Source organism: Carassius auratus, chromosome 19, assembly GCF_003368295.1.
Source record: "Carassius auratus strain Wakin chromosome 19, ASM336829v1, whole genome shotgun sequence".
Taxonomy (NCBI): Eukaryota; Metazoa; Chordata; class Actinopteri; order Cypriniformes; family Cyprinidae; genus Carassius; species Carassius auratus.
In genome coordinates this window covers 21,066,083-21,083,555 of record NC_039261.1, presented here as the reverse complement: position 1 = coordinate 21,083,555, position 17,473 = coordinate 21,066,083, and the positions used below count along the sequence as shown (strand labels likewise).

Genomic DNA, 17,473 nt, shown 5'->3' with positions numbered 1-17,473 from the left:
ACTTTTAGTCATTATTTTTAGTCTATGTTTTTTTTTAAACTGCAGTTTTAGTCAAATTGCAGGTACAATTATTTTGGTAGCTATTTAATTTGTAGTTTTCAAACAAAAATAGTAATTAATTCTTCTATCTTTAGGCCAAATTCAATTAAGCTTATGAGAAATTTGAATCTAGGATTGAATTTGGAAAAACTTGAATAAAGGATGACAATTTTCATTTCTATCCCTTTAACAGTTGTAAAAAGGGATCAACTATAAAAAAATAGTTGTTCATATATAGTAGGCTATAGATAATATATAATTAATAATTTTTGAAAAAGAAGCGCAATAAGACAAATACGAAAGAGATACAAATTAAACTAATTTTTCAGATACTTTGGGTCTCATTCATGAAACACGAGCAGAACGAATTTTTGTGTAAATCTTGTGTAAAGCTGGTTCTGGCGTAAATTTTCGGATTCATTAAAATGTTCGTATTTTCCAAAATGTTAGTTAGTACGAAATAAATCTACACCTGCTCCCAGCCACGCGTAAATAGTGCGTTTTAACGTCTGAAACGTTTTGCTCATTAATACGGCTGCATTTTAATTCATAATCGGGTACATATTTGCGAAGCATTTTGAAAAAAATATATATATATACATTTTATACGTTTTTTCTTTTCACTTCTGGGACTGTTCGATAACAGATGAAACTCCATTAACAGCATCTGTAATATGCTGCCAAGCTTCCTTTCTTTTAGGACCTGATACGCCACTATGTACGCTTGAAAATAAAACGTGGCGTTTTGAATGAACTTCTGATAATAAAACTTCAATTTCTGCAGCGGAGTAATTTTAATTTTTCATTCGCTTTTGAGAAGACATGTTGAGATCCTTCGTTTGGTGTCATAATATGATGCTCATATATAGTTGTCAGTCGGATTTAATGGGTGGGATTTATGGTAATTGAGAATGAGTGTGCACGCGCGTGTCCCATTTACGACTGATTGGAATTTCATTAACACACACACACACACATTTCACTATCACTTCTGATGTTTACGAAGTTTTTGTGAATCAGGAGAAGAGTTTTCGGGAAGTTCTCTTTACGCGCAAATCACTCACATATTTACTCGTATATTTACGAATGTTTCATGAATGACACCCAGTATGTTTACTTAACGTGTAGATTTATTTAACATCTTTTGTTGGTTAACATTAATGACACAGTTACAGTAGGTCCTTAATTAATGCTGTCCCTTTAAGACGGAAGACATGCATGTAATTCTGACACATGTTAAGTTTTCACCCACCAGTTTACATTCACTTAATTACTTAAACTTACTGTATTTACGTGAGATACTCTACACAATAGACCTTTCATCTGCTGTGTTTGTATTTGAGCACTGAGAACTGATCTTGCGCTTTATATGAAAACTGAAGAAGTGGAGTGTGCGTGGGAGAGAGCACTTCTATCAGCGCAATTCCAGCTGTCCTTTAAGTTAATTATCAACAAATTGTGACTCCCGGGAAAAAAACGGGACGTCTTATGCCTAACACTTCGAGTGAAGAGGCAATTGTTTCAGATTGCTAGTTTGCGTTTTGGTAGCCTATCCATCCACTGTGGCTGCCATACTGAGACTAGATGTAAACGCCCTTGCAAGATTGCAATCCAATGACAGGGACGCACATTTTGAAGGACAAGACAGTAGCCTATATAATGTATTTTATTATGTCCGGTAGTCGTCAAATAACATTACATCCCGTCTCGTCTTGTTAACAAAGACGCAGCATAAATTTCGTCATAGATTTTAACATCAGATATTAGTTTTAGCTCATCAACGTCACGTCGTAGTCAGAATTTTTTTATTTTTTTTTTTTTTTTATGAAATGAACACTAGAACAAAGTCATTTTATGTGTCACTTATCTCCTATTTTATGGTAACAGGTTCCTGGAGTCCCTCAAAGCCAATCAAAACCTTTAAACTCCCAGAATTCCCTCCTCCGCTCGCCTACCAATACGTTCAGATTTACTACAATGATCTCATCAAAGAGTTGAGTAAAGCCATCTCCACAGCAACCCCAGATGACTCCGCCCTCCTGGCACGTTATTATTACCTGCGAGGACTGGTGAACTCTGTTGCTGGGAAGCGCGTGGATGCCCTCGGAGACTTCCAGAGCTTGTATAAGACAGACATGGACATCTTTCCTGCCAAGCTACTGAATGTGCTGGTCGAGTCTCTGCCGGTGGAGGAGAGGAGGATGGCCGAGCGACGCCCTGATTTGAACCGTCTAATCAGCCAGGTGAAAAGAGAGAATGAACAAGAGCGAGCGCGACCGATAGATGATGGGACGGTGAAGAGATTCGAACTGCCCAAGAAACACTTGCACATGGAGGACTTTGTGCAGCGCGTTCAGGAGTCTGGCATCGTGAAGGATCAGGGCACCATCCAACGGCTGTTTGAGGCGCTTACTGTGGGTGGGTACAAAGCACAACCAATCAGAATAGAGCTGTTGTTTGTTTGGGCCAAAGAGATGAGCAAACTAATGGGCTAGGGAAACTTATCAAGATCTGGGAAGCTTTCCTGTTCTTGCAATCCAAGGCTGCATCTGAAAGCTTAGGCAGCTGACTTGATGCCTCACTGCTCTATCAGGCAATGACTTTGTGTGTGAATGTACCTTCCAAAGCTGATTTCCGACAGACTTTGGAAACAGTTTAATGAGCTAGAACAAAGTAGACAGAGCCTTGGTGATGGCTAAGCAAAAATGTAATAACTACAAATTCAATACTAATTTGTCACTAGAAATGACTTCAAAGTGAAAAAGAAAATGGTCAAAAAGTTTAACAAACAAACTGACCATCAACCTCAGCTTTCAGATTCAATGTGTTTTGTTTGTGCAGCTGTCATACATTTGATTGTGCAGAATAGATGGAGAGATGATGGGAGCAGGGACAGATGGACAGACGTATAGATAGATGGATGTATGGGTAGATGGGTAGATGATGGATGGATGGATGAATGCATAGACAGGTAGATGATGATGGATGGGTAGATAGATGGATGGGTAGATAGACAGGCAGAGGATGGATGTATGGATGTATGGATGGATGGATGGATAGATGGATAGATGGGTGGGTAGATAGACAGGTAGAGGATGGATGGGTGGGTAGATAAACAGGTAGAGGATGGATGGATGGATGGATGGATAGATGTGTGGGTACAGGTAGAGGATGGATGGGTGGGTAGATAGACAGGTAGAGGATGGATGGATGGATGGATGGATGGATCAATGGATGGGTAGATAGACAGGTATAGGATGGATGGATGGATGGATGATGATGGATCTATGGATAGATAAACAGGCAGTTGATGATGGATGGATTGATGGATGGATCGATGGATGGGTAGATAGACAGGTAGAGGATGGATGGATGGATGGATGGATAGATGGGTGGGTGGGTAGATAGACAGGTTGAGGATGGATGGATGGATGGATGGATGGATGGATGGATCGATGGATGGGTAGATATACAGGTAGAGGATGGATGGATGGATGGATGGATGGATAGATGGGTGGATGATGATGGATCTATGGATAAATAGACAGGCAGATGATGATGGATGGGTAGATGTGTGGGTGGGTGAGTTGATAAATAGACAAGTAGAGCATGGATGAATGGGTAGATAGACAAATAGATGATGGGTGGGTAGATAGATAGATAGATAGATAGATAGATAGATAGATAGACAGGTAGATTATGGATGGATTGATGGATGGGTAGATAGATAGATGATAGATGGATGGGTAGATAGATAGATGATGAATGAATGGGTAGATAGACAGGTGGATGATGGATGGATAGAGAGATAGACAGATGGGTAGACAGATATATGGATGATGGATGGATGGATGGATGGATGGATAGTACTGATATATAAATTTGGCTGATGCAGCAGTTGATGGCCATAGTTGTAAAATATTTTTTCAATGTTTTGTATAAAATATACATTTATATACAATATAACTATACAAATATATAACAATGTAAATATACAATATATTATATAATATTGATAACATCTGCTTCCAATATCGGCCCAGTCTAGCAGATAAAAACCATTGGAATATGCTGCTATTAACATTGGCTGATAGTGGTATGCTCACTGATTCTCTAGTGTTTTTGTAAAAATGGCTTTGGTTTGTCAGGTGTGGATTCCACCTCGCAGTCTGTGTTTTACCTTGAGCTGGAGGGTAAGCGTAGTTTGCATGTGCCATCAGTACTAACAGCATCACGGCATGATGGCACATGTGTGGCTCCATACCTGCATGTGCATGAGTGTGTGTGTGTGTGTGTGTGTGTGCACGTGAAGGAATGAAGAAAGAGCTGCCATCTTTAACCCAGTTTGTGTTTAACCTCTAGCTGTACTCGTGTGTTCATTTGCTCGAGTAGCACAACGCTGGTTAATCATTTCCTGTCTGTGTAAAGTCATGTAACATTTAAAGCTCTGTGTCACATCATTTCCTGGATGGTTTTAGTAGAACAGGTCTGAGTTTGTGTGTCAGTTCTGCATTTCTCACTCATACACTCATTCTTCATTTAAAAAAACACATTTGAACGCGAGGCACAACTCTTCAGTAAACGTTCAGGTTTAAAGGAGATATTTTTGCTTCAGTCTTCAAAGTCACATGATCCTTCAGAAATCATTCTAATATGCTGATTTATTATCAGTGCTGGAAACAGATTTTATAATCAAATAAATACAGCCTTAATGAGCATAAGAGACTAATTTAAAAAACATAACAAGTCTAACTGATCCCAAACTTTTGAGCGATAGTGTATATCTTAATGGAATTTACCATAACGCTTTATTGCTTTGAGCCATAAAATAAAGAAAGCACCTTTATCTCAGATGCCATGAGATCTGCAATAATTCAGTCATCATTTACTCATGCTAATGTTCTCAAACTACATGACGCTGCTTTTGTGTAATGCAGAAGAGATGCTTTGGTCATTTAAAGTCTACATCATATTTGAATATATCATTAGCATACAATGATTCAATTCCAGTCTGTTCCTCACACAAAGTCAAAATTAAATGACTTCAGAAGACATGCTGTAGACAGTATAGTGCATGAAAATAATAATAATAATATTAATAATAATAAAACAAAACAATAATATATTAATAGATTTATATTAAATTGCCAATCAGTCGATCAATCAACCAACAAACCAAAGATTAGAGAAAATAAATAAAACTAAGATGAAACTAACTAAAAATAAGTAGTTTAGTACACTGAAAACAGTTAAAAAAAATAAATAAATGAATTGTAAAATGTAAATTAGTAAAACTAAAAAAAAAAAATATATATATATATATATATATATATATATATATATATATATATATATATATATTTAAAGTATATATATATATATATATATATATATATATATATATATATATATATATATTATAATAATTAAGACACGGATTTAAAAATATTAAAATATATAATAATTAAAATAGACAACCAGTCAATCAATGTTTCGAGAAAACAGTGTATAAAAGATAAAGATAATAAGATTAACTGAAATTAATTGACACTAAAGACTGGTTTTGTGGTCCAGGCCCACATATAATAAAAACGATTTAAATAAATAATACATGTAACAGTACATTAGTATAGTGCATAGTGAAAAAAGGTAATGTAATATAATAAAAATATTTTCCAAATAATTTTCAACACATTTATCTTACATTTTTAATAAATGCATTTTTTAGGAAGCGGGTGCCTCGCACAAGGATGATCATAGTTTGAGCTCCATTGCATCTAAAAGACTGAAAGCCCAAGATCTCCAGTTAAACATTCACGTTTGCGATCTTTCCTCCACACAGGTCAGCAGAAGCAGGTGGATCCAGAGACCTTCTGCTTCTTCTACAACTTCTGGAAGGAGACGGAAGCGGCGGCTCAAGACGTGGATCTGCCGGTCATCGTGCTGGAGCACCTGGTGAAGGACGAATGTGTCTACAAGCTCTCGTCCTCGGTGAAGACCAGCCACGGCGTGGGGAAGATCGCCATGACCCAGCGCAGGCTCTTCCTGCTGACGGAGGGCCGGCCGGGATACGTGGAGATCACCAAGTTCAGAGATATTGAGGTCAGGATCGCTCAGACCAGGTTTAAATGTTTCAGGCCGAACCGTAATCACGAGAGACTTTATTCTTCTCATCCAGGACGTGAAGATATCATCCACTCCTTTCCTTCTGCTGAGGATCCCGACGCTGAAGATCACAACCTCCCTCAGGAAGGAGACGTTCGAGGCCAATCTGAAGTCGGAGTGTGACCTTTGGCACCTGATGATCAAAGAGATGTGGGCCGGGAGGAAGATGGCCGACGAACATAAGGTTTGATGTCTCCTTCAGTCTCTGATTTAGCTGAATTCATCTGCTAGATCTGCTGAACCACTATTTTCTGAGTTAATATTTCAGTTAGGGATCACATGACATGCAAGCAAACAATTATAATGCACACCCTGATGAAGGCGTCGGTGCTCATGTGTACTGTTTTTAATGTTAAAGCCAGATGAACAAAGGCTTTTTATGTCTTAAACAATATTTTCTTGAGTTTTTTGATGACATAAAATAATCCCTGCATCCAAAGAGCACGGATTCATGGAGCTCACACCCCTGCAGCGTTTTCTAAATAAATCAAATGTTAAATCTTTTTTAGTAAGTGTTATTGATTGTGTTTTATTTACTTACAGTGTAAGACTGGTCTATAAATCATAGATCTATTATGATTGTTTTGTCATGTTGTGATGATGAACATTTAATGTCTCATATTACTGCTGATTTGTATTTCTTTATTGATTTTAAATGATTCTTTATTCTTGCTATTGTAGTAATTTAGTAATTATAAAAGATTAAGAGAAAATAATTATTTTAGTTTATTCTGGCCTGTTATTTAGCTCTTGTAAATTAGTCTGAAATAGGTGTGGGCAATTAATACATTTAATTAATTTATTTTATTTAATTCATTTAATTTATTTCAGATACAAGCGATTATGAAAATAAAATAACCCGGTGTATTTTTTTTTTTTTGGTATTGACTAAATTGCTGTTATTTTAATTTTAGTTTAAGTCTTGAAATAAATTTTGGATAATAATATTAATAAAAGTTTTATTTAACCCTGAGTTACAGTACTAACATGCCTTAAATTCTTGGAATAAATAAATATTACATAATACATACTTGTATATTCATTATTTTATTTTACATTCATTTACTGTAATGATGCAATGGAATTATTAATAATAATTTAGTTAGTGTACTAAATAGGTCTTAAATTCTTCCTTTTCAAAAGTTAAAAGCTTTTACTTTGGTGGAAAACTGCAGAGAGAGATTTTTAAATCTGTGTTTATTGGCAGGTTTATAAATGCTTCTCATTACAAAATCTGCATCTCAGTGCGAAAACATTCTCTACCAAAATGTGTAAAAGTGTTTCAGATGGACGTGGATCATGTGAAGACACTGAAAAGCCCAGAACATATGACCCTGGTTTCATAAACAAGGCTTAAGTCTAGTCCTAGACTGAAATGACATGAGCTGTTTTAACTGAAAGAAACATGCCAGTGTTGTTATTTTCTAATGCACTTTTATAAAAGATTCTTAAATGTCCTAATTAAACGATGGCATAATCCTCTGGCTTCATCTAAGCCCTGTCTGTGAAACCAGGCCGTGGTGTAACAGAACAACACAGTATTGTTGTTCAGAGCAGATAAGAGTCCAGCGCAGTAGTGTTTCAGGTGAAGCTGTCACCTCCTCAGACCTGAACCTGGAGTGTGTCTCCTGTGCTGTACACACTCGTGTGAATGTGTGCTGTGGTGTGTGTCCACAGGACCCTCAGTTCATGGAGCAGGCCTTGACTAACGCTCTGCTGATGGACGCTGTGGTCGGCTGCCTGCAGTCACAGAAAGCCATCTTCGCTGCTACCAAACTGGCCTACTTCGACAAGAAGAAGCTGGAGGGTGTGTATCTCTCCATCAGACCATCTACAGATTTCTTACTGTGGCTTTGTCGTTTGTTATTTGTTGTTTGTTGAACGTGCATGCGATGGTTGGGTGATTATATCTGGTTATGATTTTGGCTTCCAGTGACTATGAAACATAATTCGTTTTATGTTGATTGTCTTGTTTTCGTGACTATGAAAACAGTATCTGGTTATGATTTTGGCTTTCAGTGACTATGAAAACAACACAATCGACATTAAACAAATTCTGTTTTCACAGTGATGCTTTCATTTCATCTTGTTATAAATCCAACATCCACAATATTTAGTAGTTTTCAGTAGATTGTGGAATGCATCTTATTTTTTTTCTTCATATAATTTATTTGTATTTATTATTTTTATATTATTTATGTAAATTCACACACACCTTAATAAATCACACAAACACACATTTTTTTTCATTTATTAAACTTTTTGTGCTTAGTTGTGATTTAATATATGTAATTATATATAGAATTTATCAAAGGGTTTTCTTATTTTATATAATTAATTTTTATTTTCATAATATTTATTTTACTCTGTGTGTATGTATGTACTGTATGTATGCACACATTTCAATCAATTGCATATATTTTTTTATATATTACTTTATCAAAATGTTTCTTTTATTTATGTTTGCAATTTGATTTAAATGAAATGCATTGTTAAAAAGAGTTTTATTTGTAGCTCAATAAATGCATGATGGTTTCAAAGAAAATGAACAATTATGTACTGTGTAAATTTGTAATCATTCCCATCTCAGAATTGAGATTTTTTGCAATAAATGAGCAGCCTGAAGGCACTAAAAAAAGCATGAAAAAAATGCATTGTGATGAATTGATAAATTGCTATTTTAGTAATTAGTGACTGTTGCTACTACTAATAAAAAGTAAATAAAACAAAGTATAAACCCTTAGGAGATAAGCAGCAGCACATTATAGAGAGACAACAGGAGAACAAACGATCTAGTTGTTTTTGTGATAGTCGCCTTATTAAGCGTCACAGGAAAGTATTTAGTGACTGTATTTGTGTCTGGGTTAATCACAGTGCCCATGATGGTCCCTAAAACAACCTCTGAGACCCTGAAACACAAGATCAACCCGTCTCTGGACCAGACGTCTCCTCAGGCCGTGGACGTCCTGCTCTACACACCTGGTGAGGGTCTTATGTGTTTTTATTTATTTGGAAGAGCAAAGACAGATATTTGTTTCATATCAAGTTCGTCTCCCTCGGATCAAGCAGTCTGACCTGGGATTTCCACAAGCCTTGTGCAGACGGCTAGTGTGTTCCTCTGTGATCCTGAAAGCATGGAGAAGAACAGGCTTGCAAATCAGCCCAGCGCAGAGTTTCCATGCTCTATTATTTCCTTCCCGTGTTTGATTAGCACATATTTTCCCTCACCGGACTTATCCGGGACAGAGACACGTGATCAAAGTGATTTCCTCTGAGCTGAGTGAAGCACAATCCTTTGTTCAGGGATCTGAAGGATCTGAAGCAATTAACTCTTCACTATGTTTGTTTGTTAAAGGTGTTACAAAGCTACACAAACATGACTCCAGGTCAGGCTATGGGGCTATTTGAGTGTGATAGCTAAATACATTCATGCATTTGAGATGCTTTTATTAGTATGGCTATATATTTTAAAGAATGCACTTTAAAACCAAGCAAATTTTGTCCCAGAGTGGACTATGACACATGTCCTATCGGTGTGCTTTTGATTTGTAACGTTTCACTGCTATCAGCTGTAGATCAATGAGGCCTGGTCACATGACTTTGATAAGAATCATAATACTTTAGTATCTCTGTTGCATAACGTAAAAACACAGTCCTGCTCTTGTTGGTCCAGCTGAACGGAGCGGTAAAAGTCACACGCTTGAGGAGTGACAAACTATAAAAGATCTCATAAAACCTGGCATAAACACTTACAGGTCATATTCCACCACACAATCACAAGAAAGTAATAAGAAAGTATATCTTGCATCAGGAAAACTTGTTTTTAGATGCATTAAGATTTTATATGTAATAACAATTACACATATTTCACTCAGAACTGTCATTGCTGTAATACATAGATATATTCTTCATTTTGTGAAGCATTTATACATAATGTTGTACTGCCTTTAGTTCATGACTCATTTAAATTACATTAAGAAGTTTTAGTTATGAGAATAATGCCACAATATCAAAATAGTATTTGTCAGGGATCTAGGAGGAGGACCCAATTGCTGTGGGATATAAGGGTTTATTGACAAAAGACTGATACAAGAGGGCAGTGAAGTGCACAAGATACCACAACAGGAACACAATAAGCAGAACAGCTAGGGAAGGCCACTGGGAAGGCTTCAGGAAACAACTGGCAGAATACTTTGGCAACAGAGGGGGCAGCAAGACCAGGCTGATAGAGAAGACCACACAAGACTCGGAGACCGACCAAGTGCCAGGCAGGTAGAACCAGGGCAGGAAACACAAGGACAGGTCAGGAACTCCACACAAGACTAGACAGACAAAGCACCACCAAAACAAAAATTACTCAAGACAAGAAACAATATAATCCAATAAAAGTTTAAGTAACAAAATAAGAAACTACCAATTAAACCAACTTAAAGCTGCAGTAGGGAACTTTTGTAAAAATATATTTTTTACATATTTGTTAAACCTGTCATTATGTCCTGACAGTAGAATATGAGAAAGATAATCTGTGAAAAAATCAAGCTCCTCTGGCTCCTCCCAGTGTCCCACTGTTTGTGCCTCTGGAGTTTTGCAGAAACTCCATCGCTCCTGGTAAGAATCAACCAATCAGAGCTGCGGTCCGTAACTTTGTTTGTGTTCAAAATGTAGAAAAATGTATATAATAAGCGAGTACACCATGAATACATTTTCCAAACCATGTTTTTAGCTTGTCCTGAATCACTAGGGTGCACCTATAATAAGTGTTTATATTCGGACTATTTTAGATTGCTTCGGGGGCACCGCGGCGGAGTAACCCAGTACCTTTGTGATTCTTCATAGACATAAACAGAGAGAAGTAGTTCCGGCTACGACGTTCTTCCGCAAGACGCAAGCAGTTCTGTTTATTAACCGCTAGAGCGTCAAAAGTTACCGACTGCAGCTTTAAACAAAACCAAGAATCAAGACTAGAAAAGCCAAATAAATCACAAATAAAAGCAAAAAACCAAGAACAAACAAATTACTAAAACAAGGAGCAAGACAAGAACATAGAACTAGACAAGGGCACAAGACCAACCAGACAAAGAGACATGAACATATTTTGAGACAGAGACAGAGGGTGTGAGAATGACCACAAACCAGCAAACACGAAATGGTAAGGAGCACTATAAATAGGGAGGAAAATACATGAGGGACAGGTGCGCACAATTAGACCGACTTGGCTACAAGAGGGTGTGGTAAAGAGGAAACGGGGAGGGGCTAAAGGATCACTTGGCCAAGAAAATAACTAACAACGAGTTGTGTATAAATATATAATTAATATATTTTTTATTTCTTTTTAATTAATTAATTTTATATATCTATCTAGATAGACATATACTGTATATCTTTTTCATTTTTTACATTTAAATTTTATATCATTACTTATTTTGTAATGATATAAAATTTTGCTGTGAAATATGAAAAAGATATACAGTATATGTCTATCTAGATAGATGAGTCATGTTTTTTTTACTGAATGTTCACAGTAAATAATATAAAAAATAACAAATAGATTAAAATAATAATACAAAAGAAATACTGCTACTTCTAATTAAAAGTACAAAAATAAAAATAAACACAAAGAGGATAAACAGCAGCTCATCTGAGAGAGAACAGGAGAACAAAAGATCTCGTCGTGTTTTTGTGATATTCTTCTTATTATGCGTCACAGGACCGACAGTGGAAAGGTTTAGCACAGATTTAGGTCTCACTCAGTGAATGTAGAAACACATCCCGTCTCAGATTGTGTGTTTTGTGGTGAGGGGTCTGTGACACTGCAGGGAGGATTTGACCCCCATTCAGAAGGAAACTGAACCGTTATGAAAGCCAGAGACTCGTCCAGTAAACACTGTGTGTGTGTTTTAGGTCAACTGAGTGTTTCGTCGCTGGACGGAGGAGGAAACCCAAAGCTTTGGTGTGCTTTGAGCAATGGGAAGGTGCTGGTGTTCGACGCGGCCAGCTGGTCCATGCAGAAGAACTCTGTACAAGTGGGAAAGTCCCGTCTGGTGAGGAAACCTCCCTAGATATAAAAATAATTGTTTCCTTGTCCCACATCCTTATCAAACATGAGAGGCTGTTAAGGAGTTTCAGGAAGAAAACAACTAATATGGTTTATAATTATAACTGTAGGCTGTAATCAACTTAATTTATCTAAAAGCATTAAGTATTTTTCCCACAACATCACAGCAATAATGTTAAAAAAGAAAAAATGCTCCTGCATGTAAACAAAATGTTGCTCCATTACCCTGCATCCCAAATCTATGGCTATACATTTTAGCATTTTGTTAGACTTCACTACATTGCTGGGATGCCTATAGTCATGGGAAACATGAGTGCACTTTATAGTTTTCCCAGTGGTGTTGCCCCCTGCTGTTCAGTGTGTGAACACACACTTCTCTTCACTCCTCTCAGAACTGCATGCTGGCAGTGAACCAGCAGCAGCTGTGGATCGGCTCAAAGGATTCGTTCATTTACATCATAAACCCACGGAGCGTTTCCTGCAATAAACAACTGACGGAGCATCGCTGTGAGGTCACCGGACTCGCCCTGGAGGAGAGAACTGACAAATTCAGGTAACAGAGACAAAACAGGAACAAGTCACCTAAAAATGAACATTTGCTGAAAAATGACTCCTTCGGGCCATCTATGATGAACTTTTTTCTTAATGGGATTAGATTTGTAGAAATGTAGTATTCCATCTTCAGTGATTGGGTGCCGTCAGAAATGAGTCCAAAGAGCTGATAAAAACATCACAATAATCCACAGCACTCCAGTCCAACAGGTAATGTCCTGAGACGTGAAAAGCTGTGTGTTTCTAAGAAACAAATTCATCTTTAAGATGCGTTTAACTTGAAACCATTAATAATAATAATAATAATAACGCTTCCTCCAGTGAAAAAGTCCATCTCCTGTTCGCTAATATCTATCAACATATTGGTTTAGAGCTGTTTGGGACTGTGTTCGCTTCTAAACAGAGCTTGAAAAATGTATTTTGGAGCAGATGCATATGGATATGGGACTTGTATTTTAGCAACAGTTTAAAGATGCTGCTTGGACTCTCATTCTGACGGCACCCATTCACTACAGAGGATATATTGTTGAGCAAGTGACACAACGCTAAATTTCTCCGAAGCTAGAGATGGATGTTAATTGTATTTCTGCCTGCAGTCAGACGTTGGCGTACTCGTGCAGTGAAGATGGCAGTGTGATCGTGTGGGACGTGTCGACGCTGCAGGTCAGACGGCAGTTCAGAGTCTCCTGTCACAGACTGCAGAGCGTCCAGATCCACACCGGCATGCTGTGGTGCTGTAAGTCTGCCTCACACACTGCTGTGAATGCACGTTTCTATTATACTATAACTCCAATTTCACTTCAACTGTTATCTTGACTGTTCATTGTGTGTTTGTTACAGCTACTGTTTAAATGTTTGTATTCCAATAGTAGAAACATCATAATATCATTCAGAAGTGTATTTAAACGGGTCATATGATGTTGCTAAAAAGTACATTATTTGTGTATTTGGTGTAATGCAATGTGTTTTATGCGATTTAAGGTTAAAAACACGTTATTTTCCACATACTGTAAATTATCATTGCACTATGCTCTGCTTTTCTGTAACACATCGATTTTTACAAAGCTCATTGTTCCCAAGAAGTGAGGTGTGCTCTGATTGGCCAGCTCTCCAGTGCGTTGTGATTGGCTGAATGTGCATCCAGTGGAACATAATTATTGATTATAATGACTTGTACTGTCTTTTACACGTTGCATTGCTTTCTGCCGCGTAAACATAAAACCATTTCTGCATTTGTGATCGGAGAAACACACTTTTGAATCATCATTGGCAAATTCTTTAAATAAAAAACATACATAACTTTCCATTTAGTGAGCTCTAAAATAATCTCAATGCATAACTGTTTTGTTGTATTAAAGGTGGTGGTGATTGTGTGCTGGAAGTGCGCAGGAACGGCACGGTTCATCGTAAGGTGTCTCTTCCTGATCACCTGCTGGGCTCACCGAGGGGCTTCAGCTGTTTCCTGCTCTTTAACGAGGTAAAAGTCCCCGATGGTGCTCGTCCGGTCCCCTGTGTGTCCGTCCGGCTGGGCTTCAGCACTCATTACAGCAGTTAATGGATCACACGTGTGAGGCTGTTTTATAGCTCTCTGAGCTGTGATGAGCACGGCTTTTGATCATTTCTAAGAAACGGGATTCAGGAAAAATTGCTAGGGTCCTCAGGGTGGATTTAAAAATGATTCCAGTTTTATTTTTTATTACTGCACTGTTTTTAGGTAGTTTGTAGAAGTGCACTACAACAGAGCTATTTATTCACTTCATTTTAGTGAAGATTTTTACTGTTTATGTCCACTGAGGCTTCATTTATTTGATCAAAAATAAATAAATTGTGAAATATTATTACAATTTAAAATAACTGTTTTCTATGTGAATTTATGTTAAACTGTAATTTATCTGTGTGATGCGCAGCTGTATTTTCAGCATCATTCCTCCAGTCTTTCAGTGTCTTCAGAAATCATGAAAATATACTGATTTACTGCTCAAAAAAGATTTCTGATCATTATCAATGTTTAAAACAGTTGTGCTGCACAATATGTTTGTGTACTGTGTATATTCAGTAGGTATATATAAAACAAACAATTGCATGTATATATTTAAGAAACATGTTATGTTAACATATGAAATATATTTATTTTTAATTAAAATATAAATATATTAAATGTATACAGTAATACAAGTAAATATTTTCAAAACATATATCGTATGCGTGTTTGTTTATATGAACATAATAAATACAAATAGTACACACACGTATATCATGTAAACATTTGAATGTGATTAATCGTTTGACAGCACTAATTTATATATATGTGTGTGTGTGTGTGTGTGTGTGTGTGTGTGTGTCAGTGTGTGCGTTTTATTTGGAAGTGAAAAGGAAATCAAGAATTGTCAAAATTGTTTTCTTTATTATAAATCAATCAATCAAAAAGTAATCATGTTAAATACAGTAATTATAATACTTGTGATTTTTTGCTATAATTGAGCAGCCCTAGTTTCCTTAATGCTCCAAGTAAATGTTTGTGATTTTTCATCTGTTTGCCACCAGACAGCGGCCGTTGTAGGATAATACTCATGTAAGTTATTGGTTAATAAAGTCTTCTTCGTTGACTTGTGCTGGGAATGTGATTGCAGTCGGAGCAGCTGTGGACAGGTTTGGCAGACGCAGGAGAGCTGTGTGTGTGTGACTGCAGAGACCTGAACAAACCCTTCATCAGGATCCAGCTCAAAGACTGCACCGGCGTCGTCTGCATGATCAGAGTCAAGAACCAGGTGACACACCGCTCACGTTCACCTGTCCAGATGCGTGAGATAAAGAGTCACATTACAATCTCTCCTGCTCTCAGATCTGGGTGGGCTGCCAGGGGAAGACCCGCGGGAAGATCTACGTGGTGAACACGGAGCGATACACGGTGGAGAAGGAGCTGATGGCACACGACGACAGCGTTCAGACTCTGTGCTCGGCTGAAGATCGCTACGTGCTCAGCGGAGCCGCGCGGGCCGACGGGAAAATCGGCATCTGGAAGGTTGAGTAGAAACAAACCGGTACATGTCATCCGTTTCAGCCTCACCCAACACATTTTCTCAATCAGATATGAATGTTTATAGACAAATCAAGCTTATTTAAAAAATAAAAGACCATGCATGATCATAAATGCATAGATGCATATTGTAAATGAAGAAACACAGTGCAAACACATGCTGGCAGATGAAAAACAGTGGACATTTACAGCAAAAACATGCAAAATCTCACGCTTGTTACGTGATTATATGAAATGTAAATATTGAAGGGAAGGACACTTATACACTACATTTATGATGAATTCTTCAGTGTTTATGTATCTCATTCATGTCTGAATATGATTTATGCTGAAGGATGTTCCCTGGGCTGTTTTTAATGTGTTCAAGTCCAAAAACAGCAAACTAATGGAGATGAAACGTGCCAGTGGAAATGTTTATTATGAAAGAAAGTCTCAACGTTGCACATCTGTATGAATTTGTGAGTTCTTAAAGGAATAATTGTTTGATTGCATGGTCATAACTGAATTATGAACACCTGGTGGCATTTTAGAAATATGAAAATGCACTTTACTCTCCAACACTACTTACTGTATCTTCTTATAATAATAATATTAGGCCAGGATGCATAACTTTTCAGTAAAGGAACAATACGCCTCATTGGCGAGTCTGTTTTCAGTGCCATTGAATATGACTGAGTTACTGTCTGTATGCATATGTTTCATATCTGTACATAGTTTATCATGTATTTTATCTATATTTGTCTATGCAAAATCCATTTTAATGGCCATAATGGTTTTATATCGAAACATGTAAATGTCATTTTGAAGACTGGGGTTTAGATGAAATGAACAAAGCCTTGTGTATGTATTTATTGTATATATTCATAAAATTCTGTTGGATTTAACGTTGTAGTCTTTCTTTGATCCACCACTAGAGGACAGCAGAGTCTCGTCTTTCTCATCAAACAGCTTCTCAGATGGACTCAAGGAAATACTAGTACACTAATTATTGCGTAGTGTATACTAAATTCTGCCTACTATGTAAATATGTGAAACAATCACTTGTGGCAGTGTGATCAAATAATGAGTCATGAACAAATTATAAAAAATTGCACTGAGCACATTGCACTTTGCAGTTTGCTCTGGTTTCACATTGCATACTTTGTCAAATGACTCTGGTTATACAGATAAAATAACACACTGTGCACTGTAGCAGAGTTGAGTTTTTTTCTAGCACATATGTTTGAATCAATGATATTTTCTGGTATGGAGGTCTCAGGAGAGCAGTGATATACACCTACACCACTCTTATTTTATGCCTCTCTATTTGTAAACTATTCTTTCTTTTTTTTAACGTGAAAGAGCACAAAAATTTTAATAATATTTACTCACCCTCATGTAATTGTAATACATCTGCATGCTGCAGTAGTGTAGCCAGAAAAGAGACTCTGGGTGTGCATATGAAAATCTGGGTGTGCCACATTTATTGTCAGATTACTGTGCAAAATTATGGGATAGTATTTTTGTCACACTGCTTCAGTCCAACCATACTCCTAGTGTTAATTTGCAGGTCCTGTCAAAATGTAGTTAATTGTTAAATGTAATAATTTCTTCCAAATACGATAATTTTGAACTTTAGCTATTTC

General features: G+C 37.0%; 1 protein-coding gene across 1 annotated transcript; it reads left to right on the top strand.

Moving 5' to 3' along the window:
- The first annotated feature begins 1,872 nt into the window (after nt 1-1,872).
- LOC113119741 (DENN domain-containing protein 3-like) lies at nt 1,873-16,197 on the top strand. Its single transcript, XM_026289372.1, has 12 exons — nt 1,873-2,457; nt 4,188-4,232; nt 5,882-6,141; nt 6,218-6,388; nt 7,882-8,011; nt 9,079-9,186; nt 12,106-12,245; nt 12,652-12,812; nt 13,408-13,547; nt 14,170-14,288; nt 15,442-15,579; nt 15,654-16,197. Exons 1-12 carry the CDS (start codon nt 1,917-1,919, stop codon nt 15,840-15,842), a joined length of 2,142 nt encoding a protein of 713 aa, XP_026145157.1. The 5' UTR covers nt 1,873-1,916; the 3' UTR covers nt 15,843-16,197.
- Nucleotides 16,198-17,473: the final 1,276 nt, after the last annotated feature.

What these genes read in the sequence shown, in the direction of transcription:
- LOC113119741 (XM_026289372.1), top strand. Translation starts at nt 1,917, where the DNA reads ATGGTAACAGGTTCCTGGAGTCCCTCAAAGCCAATCAAAACCTTTAAA. An exon ending in CGACAAGAAGAAGCTGGAGG is followed by an intron (nt 8,012 to 9,078) that starts GTGTGTATCTCT and finishes GGTTAATCACAG; the next exon opens with TGCCCATGATGGTCCCTAAA. An exon ending in GAGAGAACTGACAAATTCAG is followed by an intron (nt 12,813 to 13,407) that starts GTAACAGAGACA and finishes TTCTGCCTGCAG; the next exon opens with TCAGACGTTGGCGTACTCGT.